Here is a 21,019-nt window from a genome sequence, read left to right as displayed (position 1 = left end):
AAGCACAAGCAGACTGCTTTTCCTACTTGTGGGAGGTGAAAGAAATGTCTGGAGGGGACTAGGGTAGGGACCAGCAGCCACACTGTCTCCCCACATCTTCAACTCTTGCTCTTCTGTCTGCAACCGTTTCTTTCCCTGCTTTAGTATGACTACCTTATGTCTCTGCCTTTTTATAAAACAGGGATAATGTTATCTGTTATTAGGGATGTAATGATAATTCCTCAAGTTCTTCTTTAAAACACTTTGAGAATAAAGTAGTTACTGCTATTGAGTTGTTCATTTTATACTTTTTTTTTTTTTTACTTGCATTTCAGGGTACATTGTTACAGCTCAATTTCCAAGAGCCAACTGCCTTTTCTTACTCTTATTTTTCTCATTTACTTGTGGAGGCTATAAGGCCCTGGGCAACTGAAGTCAAGTGGCAAATTACTGCCTAGCTCAGTTCTTACTTAATTAAATGTACCATCTCTTTCTCTGGTCTCACTGGCCAGCCTGAGAAGTGGGCAAATCAGGCAGCTAACTACTTAAATATGTGAAAGATGTTAAAAGGCCTCTACCTAAAAATGCCTCCCAAACAAATGATTCTAATTCTACACACTTTCCAGTGGCCTGAAAAAGACACATCCCTTGTGGAGAAAGGGGAACCCTCTTACACTATTGGTGGGAATGCAAACTGGTGCAGCCACTCTGGAGAACAGTAAGGAGATTCTTCAAAAAGTTAAAAATAGAACTACCCTATGACCCAGCAATTGCACTACTAGGTATTTATCCAAAGGGTACAAAAATATTGATTCAAAGGGGTATATGCACCCAATGTTTATAGCAGTGCTGTCAACAATAGCCAAATTATCTATCTATCTATCTATCTATCTATATCTATATCTATACCTGTCACGGAATATTACTTGGCATTCAGAAAGAATGAAATCTTGCCATTTGCCATGATGTGTATGGCACTAAAGTATATTATGCTAAGCAAAATAAGTTAGAGAAAGGCAAATACTATATGATTCTACTCATGTGAAATTTAAGAAACAAAATATGAACATAGAGGAAAGGAAGGAAAAATAGAGAGGGAGACAAACCATAAGAAACTCTTCATATAGAACAAACTGAGGGCTGCTGGAGGGGAAATGGGTGGAGGAATGAGCTAAGTGGGTGATGGGCATTAAGGACACTTGTGATGAGCACTGGGTGTTATATGTAAGCAACAAATCCCTAAATTCTACTCCTGACCCAAATGCTACACTATGTATGAGCTCATTTGAATTTCAATAAAAATTTGGAAGAAAAAAACACATATCCTTTCCAACTTGTTTAAGGTATGAAGTTACCTGACAGGGATAATTTATTAGCTAACTAATTAGCCTGTCACAGAAGCCACCTGCCTCCAAAATCACCCAGAATAGAGAAGGGATCTGTAAGAATGACACCCAGAATTACATGATTTGATGGGTTAAGGGAGTGAGTAAAGTTAGAGTTAGGAATTAAGGGAAGAAAAAAATCCAGCATTTGAAGCACCATTAGGGAAGGCTAAAACCCTGGAGCAGCCTAAGCACTTAGAGACATATGCATCTCTAGGAGAAAAGGTTTTAAATACAGGAGTAGGTGGGGAGTTAGTTTTGTAATGGGTACAGAGGTTTAGTCAAGGAAGATGAAAAGTTCTGGAGATGGATGTGATGGTGGTGGCTCAAAAATGTGAATGTCCTTAATACCACAGAACTGCACACTTAAAATGGCTAAAAGCATAAGTTTCATAATTTTGTACACTACAAATATATTCTAGACAATCTGTGACAGAAATAAAGTCAAGGTTGCTTTCACCAATGTTGCCTTAGATGGTATTGTAGTCAGCAGTTAAGATGGGGCCAGTGATCCTCACATCCTAGTATATTCTCCCCTGTGTTGTCCCATCCCACAGTGGATAGGGCTGACCCAAGTAACCAACAGCATACAGCAGAAATGACCTTCCAAGGCCAGCTCATAAAAGACATTGCAGCTTCTAAATGGTTTTCTCTTACATCTCTTGCTCTGAGGGAAGTGAGCCGCCACACTGTGAAAACACTCATGCAGCCTATGGAGAGGTCCAGGGATGAGAAACTGAGGCCTCTGGGCAACCTGCCAACCCACTGGGGAGCCACCCAGAAAGCAGATCCTCCAGCAGCCCCATCCAACATCTGGACTGCAACCTCGTGACAGAGCCTAAGCCAGAACCACACGGTTACCACTTTCCTCACCCACAGAAATTGTGAGATAACATTTATAGTTATTTTAAGACACTGTTTTGGGGGGTAATCTGTTATATAGAAATTAATAACACACAGGTAGAATGAAGACCTTTCATCAACTGCCTGAGGTTAATGGAATCTTCAGTCATTTCTATATCTCTGTTTGTTCCTGGATTATATCACAATTGCTTAAAGATATTCAGTGATCCCATTTAGATAAAGTTGCATTTACCTTTATATTTTTTTTAAGCTTATTTACTTTGAGAGAGAGACAGCACGAGCACATGGGTGCATGGGAGAGGGTCAGAGCGAGAGGCAGAGAGAGAATCTCAAGCACGGGTTTGATCCCACGAACCGATAGATGGAGACCTGAGCAGAAATCCAGAGTCAGACGCCCAACCACTGAGCCATGCAGGTGCCTCTACCTTTACATGTTTTAAATACCCAACAGGTAACTTAAAAATATTTCCCCAAACTGGAGGAGCATTGCTGAATTTCAGACAGTTAAGGGTAGGAAGAGCAATTCCTAAACATAATATACCTTCTCAGGTAATGGGAATGTTTTTCCTTTAATACTTTTTACTGCTTAAAAACCTGAAGGCAGGCCAGTGTTTTAAACCATTTTACTCCTTGGGGCTCCTGGGTGGCTCAGTCGGTTAAGCACCTGACTCTTGATGTCAGCTCAGGTCATGATCTCATGGTTCTCTGACAGCACAGAGCCTGCTTGGATTCTCTCTGTCTCCCTCACTCTCTGCCTCTCTCTGTCTCTGTCTCTCATAATAAATGTTTAAAAATGTTTAAATCATTTTACTTCTTAATCTCTTGATTAATTAATACTCCTTGAATGCTCTTTAAATATACTTGTACAAAAAGAGGAGGTGGGGCCTCTGGATGGCTCTGTTGGTAGAGAATGTGACTCTTGATCTAAGGGTTGTGAGCTCAAGCCCCACACTGGATGTAGACATTACTTAAAAATAAAATCTTGGAGCACCTGGGTGGCTCAGTCAGTTACGCATCTGACACTTGATTTCAGCTCAGATTCTGAGCTCATGGTTCATGGGATCAAGCCTTGCGTCTGGCTCTGCACTCACAGCATGGAGCCTAGGATTCTCTCTCTCCTCCCTCTCTCTCTGCCCCTGCCCTGACTTATGCACACACACTCTCTCTCTCTCTCAAAATAAATACATAAACATTAAAAAATAAAATCTTAACAAAAAGAGAAGGTAAATAAATAAATACAATTAATTAATTTTTAAAACCAACTTAAGAGCTTTGTTAGAGCTCACTTCTTTTCTCTTGGCTCTCTATGTATGTACCTACCTAGAATTCTAATCTCTGCATCTGTGAGTCTCCAGTTTTTCAGCCCAAGCTTGATGAGCCGCAGGTCCCCCTCCAGTTGCTCCAACAGCCTGGTCAGACTAACTCGTACATCACTCCACCAGGGCAACATGAGCACAGTCAGCTGTTCCAGGATGTACAGCCTGTCAACTTCAAGAACCAGAGAGCAATGCAGGAATTGAATCATCTCAATGGATTCTTCTTTTTTTTTTTTTTTTTTAATTTTTTTTTTCAACGTTTATTCATTTTTGGGACAGAGAGAGACAGAGCATGAACGGGGGAGGGGCAGAGAGAGAGGGAGACACAGAATCGGAAACAGGCTCCAGGCTCTGAGCCATCAGCCCAGAGCCTGATGCGGGGCTCGAACTCACGGACCGCGAGATCGTGACCTGGCTGAAGTCGGACGCCCAACCAACTGCGCCACCCAGGCGCCCCTCAATGGATTCTTCTTGATGAAGAATGAAGGGATGTGGGAAAAGGAATAGTCTTTATCTCTGCAGCCTACTCATTGTGCGATGATGCGATGAGAATCTACTTGAATTTTGGTTAATATTTTTGTGGAAAGTACTCAAGAGTATACAAATATTATGCAGAATAGTATAATGAAACTATATGTACTAATAAACCAACCTTCAACAAACATCAGTTTATGGACAAGCTTCCTTCATCCTCACCTAATTCTTTTTCTCCTGAATTATTTTAAAGCAAATCTCAGACAGTAAATACAGTTCTTTTTTAAATTTAATTTAATTAATTTATTTTTTATTTTTTTAATGTTTATTGTTGAGAGACAGAGTGTGAGCGGGGGAGGGGCAGAGAGAAAGGGAGACAGAATCTGAAACAGGCTCCAGGCTCTGCAGAGCCCAGTGCAGGGCTCAGACTCACCAACCTTGAGATCATGACCTGAGCTGAAGTGGACGCTTAACCGACTGAGCCACTCAGGTGCCCCATATAGTTCTTAAAAAAAAAAAAAAAGAAAAAAAATGTAATCACAATATCACTATCACACTTTAAAAATCTTATCATTGGGGTGCCTGGGTGACTCAGTCGTTAGGTGTTTGACTTTGGGTCAGGTCAGGATCTTTCAAACTCAGGTTTGTGAGTTTGAGCCCCACATCAGGCTCTGTGCTGACAGCTCAGAGCCTGCTTCAGATTCTGTGACTCCCTCTCTTTCTGCTCCTCCCCTGCTTCCACTCTGTCTCTTTCTCCAAAATAAATAAACATTAAGAAAAGAAAATAAAATAAAAATCTTATCATTAACTCCTTAAACAAATTCGTTTTGAATATCAATTAGTCTTAGACACTGGCCCCCTAGAATGAAGCAAGCAGTTGGGAGCCTCAGGTGTGATGAGCGTGTGAAAACTGGTAGCTCAAAGTCATTGGTCTGTGTCCCTTGAGGGACGTATAGTAAGGCGCACATGGACCAAAAAACATCAGGGCCCAGATACGTGTTTCTGACTATCTAGTACATATACTCAACTATGTGATTTTGGCTAAATTGTTATTCTTACTCAGTTCATGTAGAGCTTCATTTCCATCCTTTTCCAGGTGATTTTCAGATAAATCAAGAATGCTCAGTTTGGCCAAATTGTGAAGATTCTGAGCTGGGAAAAAATTTCAATCCAAAATTAAAAGGCTTTTACAGAACTATATATGCATTTAAAAAATATCCTTAGGAGAGTCCTAAGTCCTTGTCTTCTTTGTTGATAGCATACACATCATTATTTGACCTGATTAGTTAAATTATTTAATTATTCCCAAAGGTATCTGTCTAGATTTAACCCTGAATTTTCATGGCTATGACTCAGTGGACAGATAGATATTTCCAGTCCTAAGCTCTGACTAATAAACTTCATGTAAAGCCTAATGCAGCATAAAATATACTTGTTACATAACTATAGGAAGGTCACTCCATTTCTCCAAGCTTCCACTGAAGCTTCATCTTTAGAATGAGGAAGTTGAGGGGCGCCTGGGTGGCTCAGTCAGTTGAGTGTCTGACTCACAGTTCCTGAGTTTGAGCCCTGCATCAGGCTCTGTGCTGGTGGGGTGGAGCCTCCTCAGGATTCTCCCTCTCCCTCTCTCTCTGCCCCTTCCCTGTACACACTCTTTCTCTCCCTCTCAAAAATAAACTTAAAAAAAAAAACACACAAAAACTTAAAAACAAAGAACAAGAAAGTTGAACTAGATAAAATGTAAGATTGCTTCCAATTCTAAAACGTCCTTATGCAGGAGAAACAAAGGAACAACAACAACAACAAAAACAGATGAAATGAGCAGTTCTTTGTTTATCTTAATTTAAATGATTTTGGTAATGTCATAGTTGTGATGTTAATAATAAAAACTTAGGAAGTAAAAAAAAAAAAAAGACAGGTGAGAAAAATAGAAAACAAATAGCAAAATGGCAGATGAAAATCTATCCACATCAATAATTACATTAAATGTAAATGGACTAAGCACTAATTAAAAGGCAGAAATAAGACTGGACTTTTTTTTTCCCCCCCAAAAAGCAAGACTCAATTCCATGCTATCTGCAAAAGATATAATTATGTTGAGGTAAAAAATATGGAAAATTATTTTACACACAAACATTAATCGTAGAATACCATTACTCTAGCTAAAAACTGCTTAGTTCTTTTCTTTACATTAGGTATTTATCATGGTTGTTTAATCTAATTGAAGTTTCTCCTATCAAGACTAATAAGAAATATCTCTAATTAAAAGAGGTTTTTCATGATATATACTCTTATTAAACTATAAGCTATTATTATTATTATTATTATTATTTTATTATTATTAGCTGTTTTTAAAATTATTTTTTTAGGTAAGCTCTACACCCAACCTGGGGCTTGAACTCATGACCCCCAGATGAAGAATCACATTCTGTACTGACTGAGCCAGCCAGTTGCCCCAGCTATTATCACTTTTACTCAATTGTAGAGTAAAATAACCTCTGGGGTTCGGTGCTTTAACATAAAAAACCCGTGGAACTCCTCTCAAAAAGAGTACAGCTGCTATTTATAGTTCTAAGTCTGTCTGTTTTCAGGATCAGATAGAGAAGTAAGGATCTACTTATCCTTGTTTTCCTAGTGTTTATCTACCCTCTTCTAATCATGGGTTTCTCTAGCTTTTGGTTTATAGTAGCATACAAATGATTTCATTTTACAGATTCCGAGCAGTTTTTTTTAAGTTTATTTTTTTAAGTTAAAAAAATTTTTTTTAGTTTATTTGTTTTCAGATAGAGCACAAGTGGAGGAGAGGCAGAAAGAGAATCTCAAGCAGGTTCTGTACTGTCAGTGTGGAGCTCAACATGGGGCTTGATCTTACAAACCATGAGATCATGACCTGAGCCAAAATCAACAGTCGGACGCTAACTGACGGAGCCACCCAGGCACCCCAAGACTCAACTCTTATATTAATGTACGTTAGCTGCATTTTAAAAGGGCAGTGGGAAAGAATTGGATGGCCTGAGGACATTTAAGAAAATCCTTCTCTCTCTGCTTCTCAATCATTTATTTATCCATCATCTAAATATTTATTAGGCAGTTATTATATAACAGAGCATGTGCCAAGTTTCAAGCACCTATTTCTTCTTTTCTTTTTGTTCACCATATCATAAAATTATAATATCTTCCATTATTCTGAAATGTTCTCCTAATTCTCCATTTTCATTCCAGTCATGGAGAAGATCATTAAAAACAGGCTAGATATTACCTGGAAGTCTTTATTATCTTTTCCAGTTTCTCTAAAAATTAAATTTCCTTTTGAGAGACTTAACATGCATTAGTATGAAAGTATCACATGTTCTCTTACACTGTTCTCATTCACTTAATGCAGCAACAGTTACCTAGGGTTTTCATAGCATTGGCAGACAGGCAGCAGGAAACTAATTGGATTTCTTCAAGGTCACAGGGTTCAGCTGACAGAGACTTTACTATGTAATCCATTCCCTTCCCAATGTCAGACAAGTGGGTCATATGAAGTAAACACAACTTCTTCAGGTTTGTCAGACCTTCAGCTGCAAAAAGTAGGAAAGGAAATACATTAGGACACCAAGTTAATTTGATTTAAACATAGACTAATGGAAGGCCTGAAAAGAAGGCAAAGAACAATTGCACACAGATCTTGCCACACTCTATCTCTAGAGACCTTGAGTTATAAAAGCTGAAGAGAGTTGTTCTTCTTTCAACCATTACTCTCCAATCTCCTGGACCATACCAAGGTCACCTATGTGGAGGTCATTCTCTCAGTAACACGAGAAAAACTATAGTAAATGGGAAGTATTTTAATGCATATCAATGTGTGCCTTTTACCATATTTTTGGTAGGATGAGGATGAAATATTCTGAATGAGCACTTTCTCTTAATCTCCCCCCAAATTTTAGGACGGGTGGAGTCTGAATTCAGAGGGGTAGCATGGGGACTTCAGTTCCTTGGTGTGCTTCTAGTGTAACTGTTTATAGTCAACTATATAGTTTAGGGGTTGTGAACATGAGCTTTGCAGTCAGTTTGATTCCTGGATCCCATACTTTAATTGTGTAACCTTGGACAGGTTATTCAACATTTTGGCTGTGGATTTAGGGATAATTATACCTATGTCCTGGGACTATTATGAGGATCCAATGAGAAGAAATATGTAAAAGTACCTAGTGTAGTGTCTAACCTATGCATAGTAACCCTTTAATAAACAATAAATTTAGATTTGTCTATTTAAGCTCAGACTGGTTCCTTTTTTTGTTTTTAAAGTAGGCTTCATACCCAGAACAGAACCCAACGTGGGGCTTGAACTCGGAACCCTGAAATCAAGACCTGAGCTGAGATTAAGAGTCAGATGTTTAACTAACTGAGCCACCCAGGCGCCCCCTACCCCAGACTGGTTCCTGGGGACCAGATCATCTGATATAGGTATTTTTGAACCCTTTGTACCAATTAGTGAGACCTTGCGCAAGTCAATAAACTGTTCTAGGTTTCAGTGGCAGTAAAATGAGAGAGTTGAACTAGATGCTCTGAGGCTCCTTCCAGCTCTAATACTCTGAGTAATTTATAGGCATGCAACAGATGTTTATTGAACACTGAATTAATCTGATTATTCTTATATAGGCCATGTAATGAAAAAAAGGGCAGCCATTTTTCAATTGTAGGATAAGGTTGTCTTTAGGCAGGAAGCAGAATAAAAAAGAATAAGGCTGAGGAACTTTTAACTGAGGGCTCAAATAGTGGGGGGAAAAAGAGCCATGGGGGAGGGGGCAGAAAACAGGGACACTGGAGGAAAACAGCTTCAATGGGAATTCTCCCTGTCCTGGAGAGGCTGGCTCCCTGTGACAAACCACACATTCTGCTCGTACTGTTTAGGTTTTCTTGGTCCACATTCCTTCTTGTGTTCCATTCCATTTACAAAGCTTTATTTAATTATGAAACCACAGTATAAACTTTTTTATACTGTTTCTATGCTTCAAATATAAACATAGTCAATCAGCCAGGAAGATAAAAACATATCATGGCTTCTGTCCCCCAAAGCGTTACAGTCTACGTGTGTGCAATTTACATAAAATGGTGCTGAAGGATTGGAATGGCCATGGAGAAAAACGTCTAGAAAATCAATGTAACACAAGTAGATAAAGGCATCCTTGCCTTATACAGACACAACCAGTGTCTAGGAGTCTTAAGTTAACTGTTCTTATTATCAAACTTACATTAATAAAAATAACAAAGAAAATAAAAATCTGACCTAATTTTATAGCATCTTCCTCATTCATCTTAATGTTGTACAGTATGAGCTTCATAAGATTCTTCAAATTACCCAAGCTGTCAGTCAGACCACCTGGAAAAAGAAAAAAGAATTGACTATGTTCATTTGTCATTTACTAGATTTTTGTTACCAATCAAAAAATTTTAGCTGCTCCATGGGCAAGAAATGCTCCTGAGATTGACACAAGAGTGTTTTGCTTTTGTTTTTTTTGGTCAGAGTTGGGCATCTTCTTTAGCTAAAAGCATGTTCTCCGAATATAATGGAGTTAGACTAGAAAATAATAACAGAAAGATAACAAGGAAATTTCCAAATACTTGGAAATTTAATAATAAGACTTGTAAGGTTTTCATGATGCTATCATTAAATGATATAAATCCCAGACCAAGAGAATAAAACAAAAGAAAACTTAAGACGAGTATCATTCATGAACATAGAAGCAAAATCCTCAATAAAATATTACTAAAGAAGTCAACCATATATAAAAAGAATATTATACAACCACCAAGTGGGCTTTATACAGAGAATGCAGAGCTGTTTCGATATTTGGATATCAATGTATGTAATTCAATGTATTAATCTAAAGAAGAAAAACTACATGATCAAGTATGTTGATGCAGAAAAAAACATTTGACATTATCTGACATACATCCATAATAATTCTCAGCAACCTAGGAATAGAAGGAAATTTCTTCAACCTGATAAAAGTCATCTACAAAAAAACTACAGTTGATATCATACTTACTGGTGAAAGTCTGAATGCTTTGTTGCTAACATCAGGAACAAGGGAGGATGTTCACTCTCACCCCTCCTATTCAACATTGCACTGCAAGTCATAATCAGTGCAATAAGGCAAGAGAATAAAATAAAAACAAATTGGAAAGGAAGAAATAAACCTGTTCTTTTTGGAAGTGACATGAAGTGAGTGTAGCAAATGTGTAGATTATAAGATTGATACACAAAAATATATTGCATTTCTATATAGTAGCAATAAATATTTGGCAACCAATTTTTAAAATTCCATTTATAGTAACTCCAAAAGAATCAAAACGTTAAGTGTAAATCTGATAAAACATATGCAGGATGAAAACTATAAATTATGATAAAAGAAATAAAAGAAAATCTAAATAAATGGAAAGAGAAACCATGCTCATGGATTGAAAGATTCAACAAAATAAAGTTATCAATTCTTCCTAAAATGGCCTATAGATTTAATATAATTCCAACCAATATCCAGGAAGTTTTTGATTATATAAACAATGTGAAAGCCAAAGGAACCAGAATATAAAAAACAATTCTGAAAAAGAATAAAGTTGTAGAAACAACACTATTCAATTTTATGACTTCCTATAAAGCTACAGTTACTAAGACAAGATGAAATTATAAAGGAATAGACAAGGGTACTGGCAATTGATGGATCAATAGGCGAATAGAGTCCAGAAACACAGCCAACATAATCACAGCCAAATGGTTTTGGACAAAAGTACAAAGGCAATTCAAACATGAAAGAATAGTCATTTCAATGAATAGAACAACTGGATATCCATATGCAAGAAAAATGAACCTTGATCTAAGCATCATATTTTATATAAACATTAACCCAAATGGATCATAAATGTCAATGTAAACTTTAAGAAAAAAAGATAGGAGAAAATCTTCATGACCTGGGGTTAGGCAAAAAGTTTTTAGACATGACACCAAAAGCTTGATTTGTACAAGAAAAAAATGACTGCAACTAAATCTAAAATTTTTGTTCTATGAAAGATGCTATTAAGAGAATGAAAAGACTAGGGGCACCTGGGTGGCTCAGTCGGTTAAGCATCCGGCTTCAGCTCAGGTCATGATCCCATTGTCCATGGGTTCGAGCCCTGCGTTGGTCTCTGTGCTGACAGCTCAAGAGCCTGGAGCCTGCTTCAGATCCAGTGTCTCCCTCTCTCTCTGCCCCTCCCCGACTCATGCTCTGTCTCTGTCTCTCTCAAAAATAAATAAATATTAAAAATTTTTTAAAAAATGAGAAGACTAGCTACAGATTGGGAGAAAATGTTTTCAAATCACTTATCTGACAAAGGACTGGTATTCTTCATACACATTTGAGCATATAAAGAACACTCAAAACTCAACATTAAGAAGATAAATTACCTAATCAACAGATGGATGAAAACTTAAGATACTTGGCCAAAGAGGTATATAGTTGGCAAACAAACCTATAAAGAGTTTTCTATTTTATCAGATAAGTATGATGAAAGAACACTACAACCAGAGTTCCAGTTGCTCTACATCCTCGTCAGCACTTGGTGTTGTCAATTTTTTTTTCTTATTTTAAGGCAATTGTAGAATGACAAAAATCAAACACACACACACACACACACAGGATGGTAAGTGCTAGTGAGAATGCAGAGCAGCTAAACCCCTCATATATCGCTATTGGAAATGTCAAATGGTACAAACTGGAAAATAGCGTGGAAGTTTCTTAAAAAGTTAAACAAGCACGAGGGGCACGTGGGTGGTTCAGTCAGTTGAGCGTCTGACTCCGGCTCAGGTAGTGACCATGAGTTTGAGCCTCACATCAGGCTCGCTGCTGTCAGCACAGAGCCCGCTTCAGATCTTCTGTCCCCACCCGCCTCTCCCCTGCTTGCGTTCTCTCAAAAATAAATTAACATTTAAAAAAAAGTTGGGACTGTCTGGGTGGCTCAGTGGGTTAAGAATCTGACTCTTGATTTCTGCTCAGGTCAAGATTTCTTGGTTGTGAGTTCAAGATCCACATCAGGCTCTGTGCTGACAGTGCCAAGCCTGCTTGGGATTCTCTCTCCCTACTCTCTCTGCCCCTCCCCAACTTGTGCTTGCTCTCTTTCTCTCTGAAAATAAATAAACTTAAAAAAAAAAGTTAAACACTTGTCATATGGCTTAGCAATCCCACTCCTAGGTATTTACCTGAGTGATTTGAAAACTTGTGTTTCACACAAAAACCTGCATACAAACATTTATAGTATCTCTGTTTATAATCGCCCAAACTGGAAATAACCTACGTGTCTTTCAGAGGTGATGAGATAAACTGTGGCATGTCCATATAATGTAATACTATTCAGCAAAGAAACAGATGAACTAGGAATATTCTGAAGAGATGTGGAGGGCAAAAATAGAAATCAACCTTGGGTAGAAATGTCAGGGAACTGAATTTTTAGCTATAAGAAAGAGTGAGCACTGATTATAAACTCAAATGTCAACAAGGTCCAGGGAGATAATGTCATTCCAAGAAGTAGAACAGGTGGGCACTGTGCCCACGTGGATATTATGTATCTTGTCCAAAGGGCACAGGAGAAGTTCATGAAGCTCTACCAATTATTACCAAGTGAAGATGCAGGCCCACAGTTGCTGGACCTACAATTGTCAAGAGAAATGAGTAACCTGTGTTTTCACACTGCAATCTCCCAATGTCAAAATGCTGACAACTCCGGCAGAAGGGTCATGGCTGGGGGATGTGAAAGGGAAGGAGGTTTCACTGTAGATTGTTTTATAATTTGAATCATGTGAATATATTACTTAAAAAATAAATTTTAAAAATTAAGAACAAAATATTGGCAAACATTCAAAAAAAAACTCTACATAATATGTAGGCTAAATTCAGCACAGAGGTGACAGTTTGCAAGATCAGCAGAAAGGAATAGCCATCAAGAGGAGATAGTGAGCTTCCTGACACAGAAGGTAATCTAAATGAAGTCTTGGTGACTATGCCGAACCTTATGGAAGGGATTCCTGCATTAAGTAGAAGGTTGCAAAGATTATCTGTGCAAGAGATTCTAGATTTTTCAAAATATTTACTTATTGAGGTGGGGGAGGGGCAGAGAGAGAAGGAGAGAGAGAATCCCAGGCAGACTCCATACTGTTAGCTCAGAGCCCCACCAAGGGCTCAATTCCATGAACCAGTAGTGGAAATCAAGAGTCAGACACTTAACCAACTGAGCTACCCAGGCGCCCCAGATTCTAGATTTAAAAAAAAAATTTTTTTAACGTTTATTTATTTTCGAGACAGAGAGAGACAGAGCATGAACAGGGGAGGGGCAGAGAGAGAGGGAGACACAGAATCGGAAGCAGGCTCCAGGCTCTGAGCCATCAGCCCAGAGCCTGACGCGGGGCTCGAACTCACAGACCGCGAGATCGTGACCTGAGCTGAAGTCGGACGCTTAACCGACTGAGCCACCCAGGCGCCCCCAGATTCTAGCTTTTTAAAGTGATGTGAAATTTCCTTTACAGGGTGACAGATGAGGCAGAGCTTGATGAGAAATCTATTGCAAATGAAAAGTAATCTTGGATTACAGTCAAGTAGAGCAAGGCTCCTGCCAGCCTGTAGGTTCACACCACAAAGTAGCCCCTGTTCGAGTCAACAGGCTGGTCTACACAGGTAAAGCTGGTCTGTACAGGTAAGGCAGACATTCACCTTTAATAGTATTTTGCATTTGGGGAAAATTTGCCTTTATTCAGAAAGATTGGCTCAACTTGTATGTGTCTGAGATCTGAAATTTCTTCATGTTAGACAAAATCTGTCCCCACAATCTTTTTTCAAAATGAAATATAGTTGGCGTTGGGGGTGGGGGGGGGTGGGTATGCTCTGCAATCTCCTGGATGAGAATCCAGCAACACAATTAGCTACCAGCTCCTGCAAGTGATGAGTTTACAGGCTGGATTTCCTCCCAGAATTGAAGTGGGGAGGGGTGCCATTTGGCAGGGAAGCAGTGGGTAATGGATGGAGATGGAGAAGGGGGACAGGTCAGTGAAGATGAGCTTAACCTACCTCACATGCACGCACGCACGCGCGCACACACACACACACACACACTACCATATAAACTATATTGCCATTCAGTCAGACTGTATAGCTTCAGCTCTGGGAATTCTCCCTAGGGCCTCCCCGTATGACAGTCTACCCCGTTATGGACCTCTCTTGCTCAGTCCTCCTACCTCTCTTCCAAGTCCTGACATCTGGTTGAAACTTTTAGAAAATTCAGGGACCCGTGGGTGGCTCAGTCGGCTAAACATCTGACTTTGGCTCAGGTCACGATCTCGTGGTTCATGAGTTCGAGCCCCAGGTCAGGCTCTGTGCTGACAACTTAGAGCCTGGAGCCTGCTTTGGATTCTGTCTCTCTTTCTCTCTCTCTGTGCCCCTCCCTTGTTCATGCTCTGTCTCTCTCTTTCTCTCTCTCAAAAATAAACATTAAAAATTTTTAAAAATAAAAAAGAAACTATTAGAAAATTTAAAGCAAAACTGTATGATATCTAATATTTCCATGGCACCCAAACAGGCTTGATTACAGCTTAAACTGCTGATGTTTGTAATACCTGGCAGCCGTGGAGTCTGTAGGTCCTGAATACTCAAGGTTTTTAGGTTTGTCACGGATGTGATATGCTGCTCATCTTCTATGGTGAGCGGACTGGCTTCCAGGATGAGAGAATAAATGTTCTTACAGGTGCGGAGGACCAAACTAAAGCTTCCGGCCACACCAGCACATCTCTTAATGCACAATCTGAGGTTTGTAGCAGAACTGAATATCTTTCCCAGATATTTGATATCTTGTTTATTCAACTTGCTGAAGTCCCGGAGTGTGACCTCCAGAGTCTTGAATTCCTGCTTCCAGTTGAAGAACAAAGACACAGCCCTGCTGGGAATGTAGGTTTCTGAGGACCCTTCCTGAGTCCTGCTTGTGTCTTCTGTGGTTGTGTCCCTCAAAGCCATAGCTTCTCCGTAGAAGTCCAGTTTAATGAAGTCCAGAGCACTTGCACAATTAGGCAAGTGTTCAAAGAAGTCAAATAAGTAATCGGGGATGTTCTCTGAGTTGATATATAAGCTTTTGCCACAAAAGAAAGCTTCAAATTCTTTACTCAGGTCTGATTTGGATATACTCTCATGGAATAGATTAATGCCACACTCTGTAAAGGAACTGATGTTTATGGCTTTCAGAGTTTCTTGCACGGTGGTGTTTTTCACATTTTGTATAGACTCCTGCCTCCAGAGAGGCTTCTGGGTGACGGAGAGCCCAAGGAGGCTGCCATGTTGATACACTGCTGCAAGGTGTTCCAGAACAGTCCTGGTGGCTTCAGGAGATGATCCACATGTGTACAGAAGCAGGTTGCTATACTTGGATGTAATGTCTGAAATGAAAACCATTTTCTGCAAATAACCTTTCCCCTTGGTCACTTCCTCTGGCTCTTGAGACTTCAGCAAACTGCTGAGTCTGCGTCCTGCTATGTACTCCTGGAAGGAGTTATGAAAGAATTTATACTTTGGCTTGAACTGTTGAGCTGTGTATTTACAGAGGAGTCCAGTTGTCAGTAGGACATCCTCGTTCACACTGGACATGTCCTCCGGTTGGAAATCAAACCTGTGGGAGAACACGCCCTCCAGAGCTAGGTCTCCACAGTGGTTCAGGCTCTGAGCGAAGTCACCTGCAGCCAGCCCCTTAAGTTTGTACTTGTTCTTCTGTATCAGCAGGTCATAGAAGGTGCGGAACAGTGTTGTTTGTGTGTAGGAGTGGAACTCACTTTCCCCCATCTGGATTACACAAGTGACGACCACGAAGAGAGGGGTCTTCATCAGGTTCCTCAAGCATCTGGATTTCCTAATTTGGAGCAACAAGCCTTCAGCATGCTCCTTCATCAGCACTTCTCGGATGAGAGTCTGGGCACTGTCCTCTGTCATGTCCCCTACCTCGGCAATCAGGGCACCAAACTGCCTGATGTGTCTCAGGCACTCAGTGGTGGTGGTGACAATGACCGTATTCTTGAAGCGGTGGTTCTCCTTTATGAGGGCTTCGATCTCTGGGCAGTTCTGGGCCTTGAATTCATTGTAGCCATCAAGGAGAAACAGAACTCTTTGCCGTAGCTTCAGCAGCATGGCCATGAAAATCTGCTTCCTGATGGTGTCAGGTATATCCAGGAGTTGATCACACAGAGTTTCAAGGAGCCCACCCTGGGCCCTGCTCAGACGGACAAAGAAGACTAATTTGAACTTGGTGAGAGCCCCACACGTTCCGGAAGCCCAGAGCATGGCGATTTGCTGCAGCAGAGTGGACTTCCCTTTGCCTGATTCCCCCTCAATGATGCAGGGACTCTGAAGAGTGTCTAGCAGCCCATCCAGGGTCAGCTGCTCCAATCGGTGATGGTGATGGTCCTTCCTCCATAGAACAGGTTCTGTGAAGGTGCTTTTCAAATTAAAAATAATGTCAAAGTCTTCACCCAGAGGATAGAAGTTCAGAAAAGATGGAGTATTGTATAAATACTTTAGACTCTGTGCCAAATCATCTAAGACTTCTTCTGACATCTGCTTAGAAAGACCTGTTAGAGAAGAGGTAAGGTTAGAGGACCCAATTCTGTGTTTCCCCAGAACTTAAGTTTTCAGGAGGAGGAAGAGGGATTTACGTTGGGAATACTCCACTGGTGACTTTACTTTCCTTCTCCAGTTCTGAGCTGGCACAAAGGGTTCCAAATATTTACTCTTCCCCTTTTATCTTCTGTTTCCTTCTTTCCACCACATGGTCTTTGCAGCAGTCAATTGGACATAGGAGGAGTCTGTGTTTGGGTTAAGTTCGAAAGTGTGTGAGAATAGTGGGGTGGTGTGGGGTGGTATGGGCCGTGAGGGGTGGTTAGGGGTAACTTTTCCCAGATCAAGCCTTAACCTTGAGTAAAATCTATCATAAAACAAAATACAAGTTATTATTTAATGAAAATATTATTAAAAACGATTCCGCATTGGCCTAAGGAATGTCAAGAACCATGACTGCATTAACTTAAGTGCCTTCATTATCCAGTTTGATTTTGAAATGAGTCTTTACTAAATCATTAATCCCTGACCCTGGCATTACTTATTTGGCTTCACCAACAAGGGATAGAATGGGAGTTTTTTCTGAGAGTGTCTGACTTTTTCCTTCGCAGAACCAAAACCCACTACTCAGTGATGTAAAGAGGGAGGAGGGCAGAGGCTCTCTCGTGGGGATTATGAATCTTCTTCATGGTTTATTCTGTTTGTAGAACAGATACAAGAAAACTGATACTTACTTTGTCCATTCAAGTCCTGAAACAGGGGATAGTTCCACTTTTCAAGGGATTTGAGAAAGAGGTTACAGGATTCCGAACCCTTCTTCAGAATCATGTGAATGATCCCTCTTGCAGCATCCTGCTCAACCTTCTCACAGCAAATGACACTTACTTCTTCGTGATTCAGAACATTCCACACAAATAGCTCATCCACAATTTGCTTTATAACAGTCATTCCCATCCTTTGAATGAGCACTTGACTATTCTCCTTTATGAAATTCACTGAGGAGATGGGGGAAGACACACACATCGATTTATTTACGTAAAATGTACATCTCAGCATCCTGTTGACAAAGCAGTAGGGTCATGCAGTTTTCCCCCTCTGGACCCACCTTGAGCTATGGAAATGTCAAATGTTTGAATTCCAGGCCCTCAAGAAAAGCTCTGCAAAACCCTCACCCTCAATCCCAGAGTTTTTATTGAGCAACATGGTGTTTCTTTGGTCATGAAGTAAGGGGAGCAGTCTTGTGCCCCAATATAAAAGGGTCTCTAGGGAAGTCATAGTGGTAAGACTGTGGGCTTTAGAATAATGAAACTGGCTTAGGATCTGCTAGTTGCTACCATCTGTGTAACCTCAGCAAGTTGCTAAATCTCTCTGAGCCTATTTCAGTGCTGTGCTGCTAAATATTGAACACACTTGGGACGCCTGGGGGGCTCAGTCGGTTAAGCATCTGACTTTGGCTCAGGTCATGACTTCGCGGTTTGTGGGTTCAGCCCCGTGTCGGGCTCTGTGCTGACAGTTCAGAGCCTGGAGCCTGCTTTGGATTCTGTGTCTCCCTCTCTCTCTGCCCCTCCCCCGTTCACACTCTGTCTCTCTCTCTCTCTCTCAAAAATAAATAAACATTAAAGAGTCTATTTCTAATATATATATATATATATATATATATATATATATATATGTAAACACCCTTTTTTTCTGGGGGTAAAGGCCCTAATTTGTAGCATGTCACCAATCTCCATGGTAGAAATATTTTTGCCATGGCTGATTTCAAGCTAATAACATGTCAGCTGGCTAAGAAAAATCATGAAAATTCAACAGTCAGGTCTCACTAAACAGTAAGAACCAGCTCCACTCCAGTCCTGGTTGCTTACCTGTCACACTGGAGCTGGGAACACTATTGAACTTATGAAGTTACGAGAATTCCTATATAATATCTCATACAAAAGAGTAGCTCAATACGTTACTTACTGTTTTTAGCCAACGATTCTGCTGTCACCACTCAAAGGAGTAGCACATTTTACCTCCCATAGAATTTGGTATTTTCTGTAGAGTACGTGTGCAAAACAGTCGTCTGTACCAGGGGTGAGTTCTGGCACCTCTCCAAGTTCCCGGAGAAGCTGTATCACTTCTGTTTCCAGCTCTCTGAGATCTAACTCTCAGATGCAGACCACACTGCACCTAAGCAGCCCTTCACAGCTTGGAGAAATGTCTCCCTGGTTTTTCACTCTTGGGCACTGTCTGCACTAGTTTTCTTCCTGTATTAGGCTGCTCCTGCTTTCCAGATCTTAAGCTCATCTCATATAAATGATGTGCTCCTCCTGAAGACCCCAAGGCCTCTCTGGTCTGAAAGGCACCATCTGGCACTCATTCCGATCCCCAGGATTTCACCCAGCTTCCCTTTCTGTCCGTCTCAGTTTCTATCACTAACCTCAGTTGGAATGGTACCAGATGACAGTGCACATGACCTGTCAGCGAGTCTTACCTCTCCCCTCCAGGGTCTCATCTGTCCTCTTGGCTTCTGCAGCATCCCTACAGAGATGACCCTTGAGTCTGAGTCTAGCCAGGCTCTTCATTGGATAGCCAAAGAAATGTCACCTCAGAGAGGCCTAGAGACTGTGAAAGGTCACAAGGCTAGCCTTTTAAAATTTCTATTTAATATTTATTTTTGAGAGAGGGAGAGAGAGAGAGAGAAAGAGAGACAGAGTACAAGTGGGGGAGGGGCAGAGAGAGAGGGAGACAGACTCTGAAGCAGGCTCCAGGCTCTGAGCTGTCAACAAAGAGCCCAACATAGGGCTCGATTCCACAAACCGTGAGATCATGATGAGATCATAACCTGAAGTCGGACGCTTAACTGACTGAGCCACCCAGGCACCCAATGCTAGCCTGTTTGAGACTAACATTTCTTCAGCTATAAAATTAAGACATTGATACTTTCTCTGTTTGGAAGACTGATGAGAAAGATTGAATAAAATCGCATAAGTCACATACATAAAAATGTTTTAAAATTTGAAAAGTGCACTGCTGTGTAACTGTAAGGTATTCTTATTGTTAACCGTGGTGTACCTCCCCCTGTCTGGACTACCATACTCCTCTCTTATCAAGTAATTAGATGAAAACACTGCTGCTTATTCATTCATTCATTCATTCATTCATTCATTCATTTGTTCAGTATTCATTCTTATCAGATTCTATCTAGGCCAGTGCTAATACAGTACAATATTCTGAGATGATGGGCATGTCCTCAGTTTGCACTGTCCAGTAGAGTAACCACTAGCCTCGGTGGCTCTTGAGCACTTGAAATGCAGCTCGCCCAACTGTGCAACTAAATTTTAAATTTTACTTAATTTTTATTTATTTAAATTCACATTTAAATAGATACATGTGGCTAGTGGTTACCACATTGGTTTCCACAGTCATCAAAGTGGAAAGCATTACATTTTGGTTGCCACTTGGATCCACACCATGTTTCTTCACAATGATCTTGACAGGTGTAGCTCTTTGCTGTCTGGCTGGGAGGATGCGGCTGAATAGGGAATGGCAGGGGACCAACATTTTAAAACATACACCTAATTACTCTTTGTGCGTAAATCCTGTTCTATATGGGGTTGTGCCGGTTATCATGGGTTGCCATGTTTGTAACTGAATTCTCAAAACCACAGAATATTTATGGGGAATTCCACAAATAACTGTTGGGGAGAAGACACAGATTGATTTTCCATTCAATATCATCCATATTTGGTGGCACGCTATACAACCAAGCAGATTTAATTTCTAGTATACTTACTTGTTCTGAAAAAAAGATTTTCACTTTTCTATATCTCAATAGATGATATTTCCAAATGCACAGGTCAAAGATGATTCTAATAGTGTTCCCTTCTTTTTGTACAACTGCTCCTCATTCTGTAAAACTAACAAAACAGAACCAAAAGCTATCAGGCAGCAACCATTGTCACTTTTGTACTTATTTTTTTTCCACACCAAATAGGGACACACTGTATATACTGTTTGACATTCGTTTTTTTTTTTTTTAATTTACTATATGTTTTCAGACCTTTCTATATCAGTTAAGTTTTAAACTAATTCATTTTATTTAGTTATGTTTGTTTGTTTTAGTTATCTCTACACCCAATGTGGGGCTTGAACTCACAACCCTGAGATCAAGCGTCACATACTCTTCTTATTGAGCTAGCCAGGTGCCCCTTAAACTGCTTCATTTAAAAAATCAACCTCATTGGGGAGCCTGGGTGGCTCAGTTGGTTTGGCATCTGACTTTGTCCCAGGTCATGATCTCTTGGTTGACAAATTTGAGCCCCACGTTGGGCTCTGACAGCTCAGAACCCGGAGACTGCTTAGGGTTCTGCGTCTCTCCCTCTCTCTGCCCCTCCCCTGCTCGCACTCTGTCTCG

At 40.3% G+C, this 21,019-nt stretch overlaps 1 protein-coding gene and 1 long non-coding RNA gene across 3 annotated transcripts in view; one reads left to right on the top strand and one right to left on the bottom strand.

Annotated features, from left to right (window-relative positions):
• The window catches only part of NLRC4 (NLR family CARD domain containing 4), a 37,712-nt gene that overhangs the window by 9,515 nt on the left and 7,178 nt on the right, over nt 1-21,019 (bottom strand). For both annotated transcript variants that reach the window (XM_045447224.1, XM_045447223.1), the window contains 7 exons: nt 20,399-20,522; nt 17,355-17,615; nt 14,643-16,634; nt 9,291-9,383; nt 7,411-7,581; nt 5,078-5,170; nt 3,549-3,716 (listed from right to left, as the gene is read on the bottom strand). In XM_045447224.1, coding sequence (XP_045303180.1) covers nt 3,549-3,716; nt 5,078-5,170; nt 7,411-7,581; nt 9,291-9,383; nt 14,643-16,634; nt 17,355-17,615; nt 20,399 — 2,779 coding nt within the window. In that variant the 5' untranslated portion in view covers nt 20,400-20,522. The remainder of the gene's footprint in view (nt 1-3,548; nt 3,717-5,077; nt 5,171-7,410; nt 7,582-9,290; nt 9,384-14,642; nt 16,635-17,354; nt 17,616-20,398; nt 20,523-21,019) is intronic.
• On the top strand, nt 1,135-14,925 carry LOC123581267. Its single transcript, XR_006703692.1, has 3 exons — nt 1,135-2,248; nt 13,560-13,726; nt 14,771-14,925. It is a non-coding gene; the product is annotated as an uncharacterized LOC123581267 (long non-coding RNA).

Source organism: Leopardus geoffroyi, chromosome A3 (genome assembly GCF_018350155.1).
Source record: "Leopardus geoffroyi isolate Oge1 chromosome A3, O.geoffroyi_Oge1_pat1.0, whole genome shotgun sequence".
Taxonomy (NCBI): domain Eukaryota; kingdom Metazoa; phylum Chordata; class Mammalia; order Carnivora; family Felidae; genus Leopardus; species Leopardus geoffroyi.
This window is presented reverse-complemented; position numbering and strand designations above follow the sequence as displayed.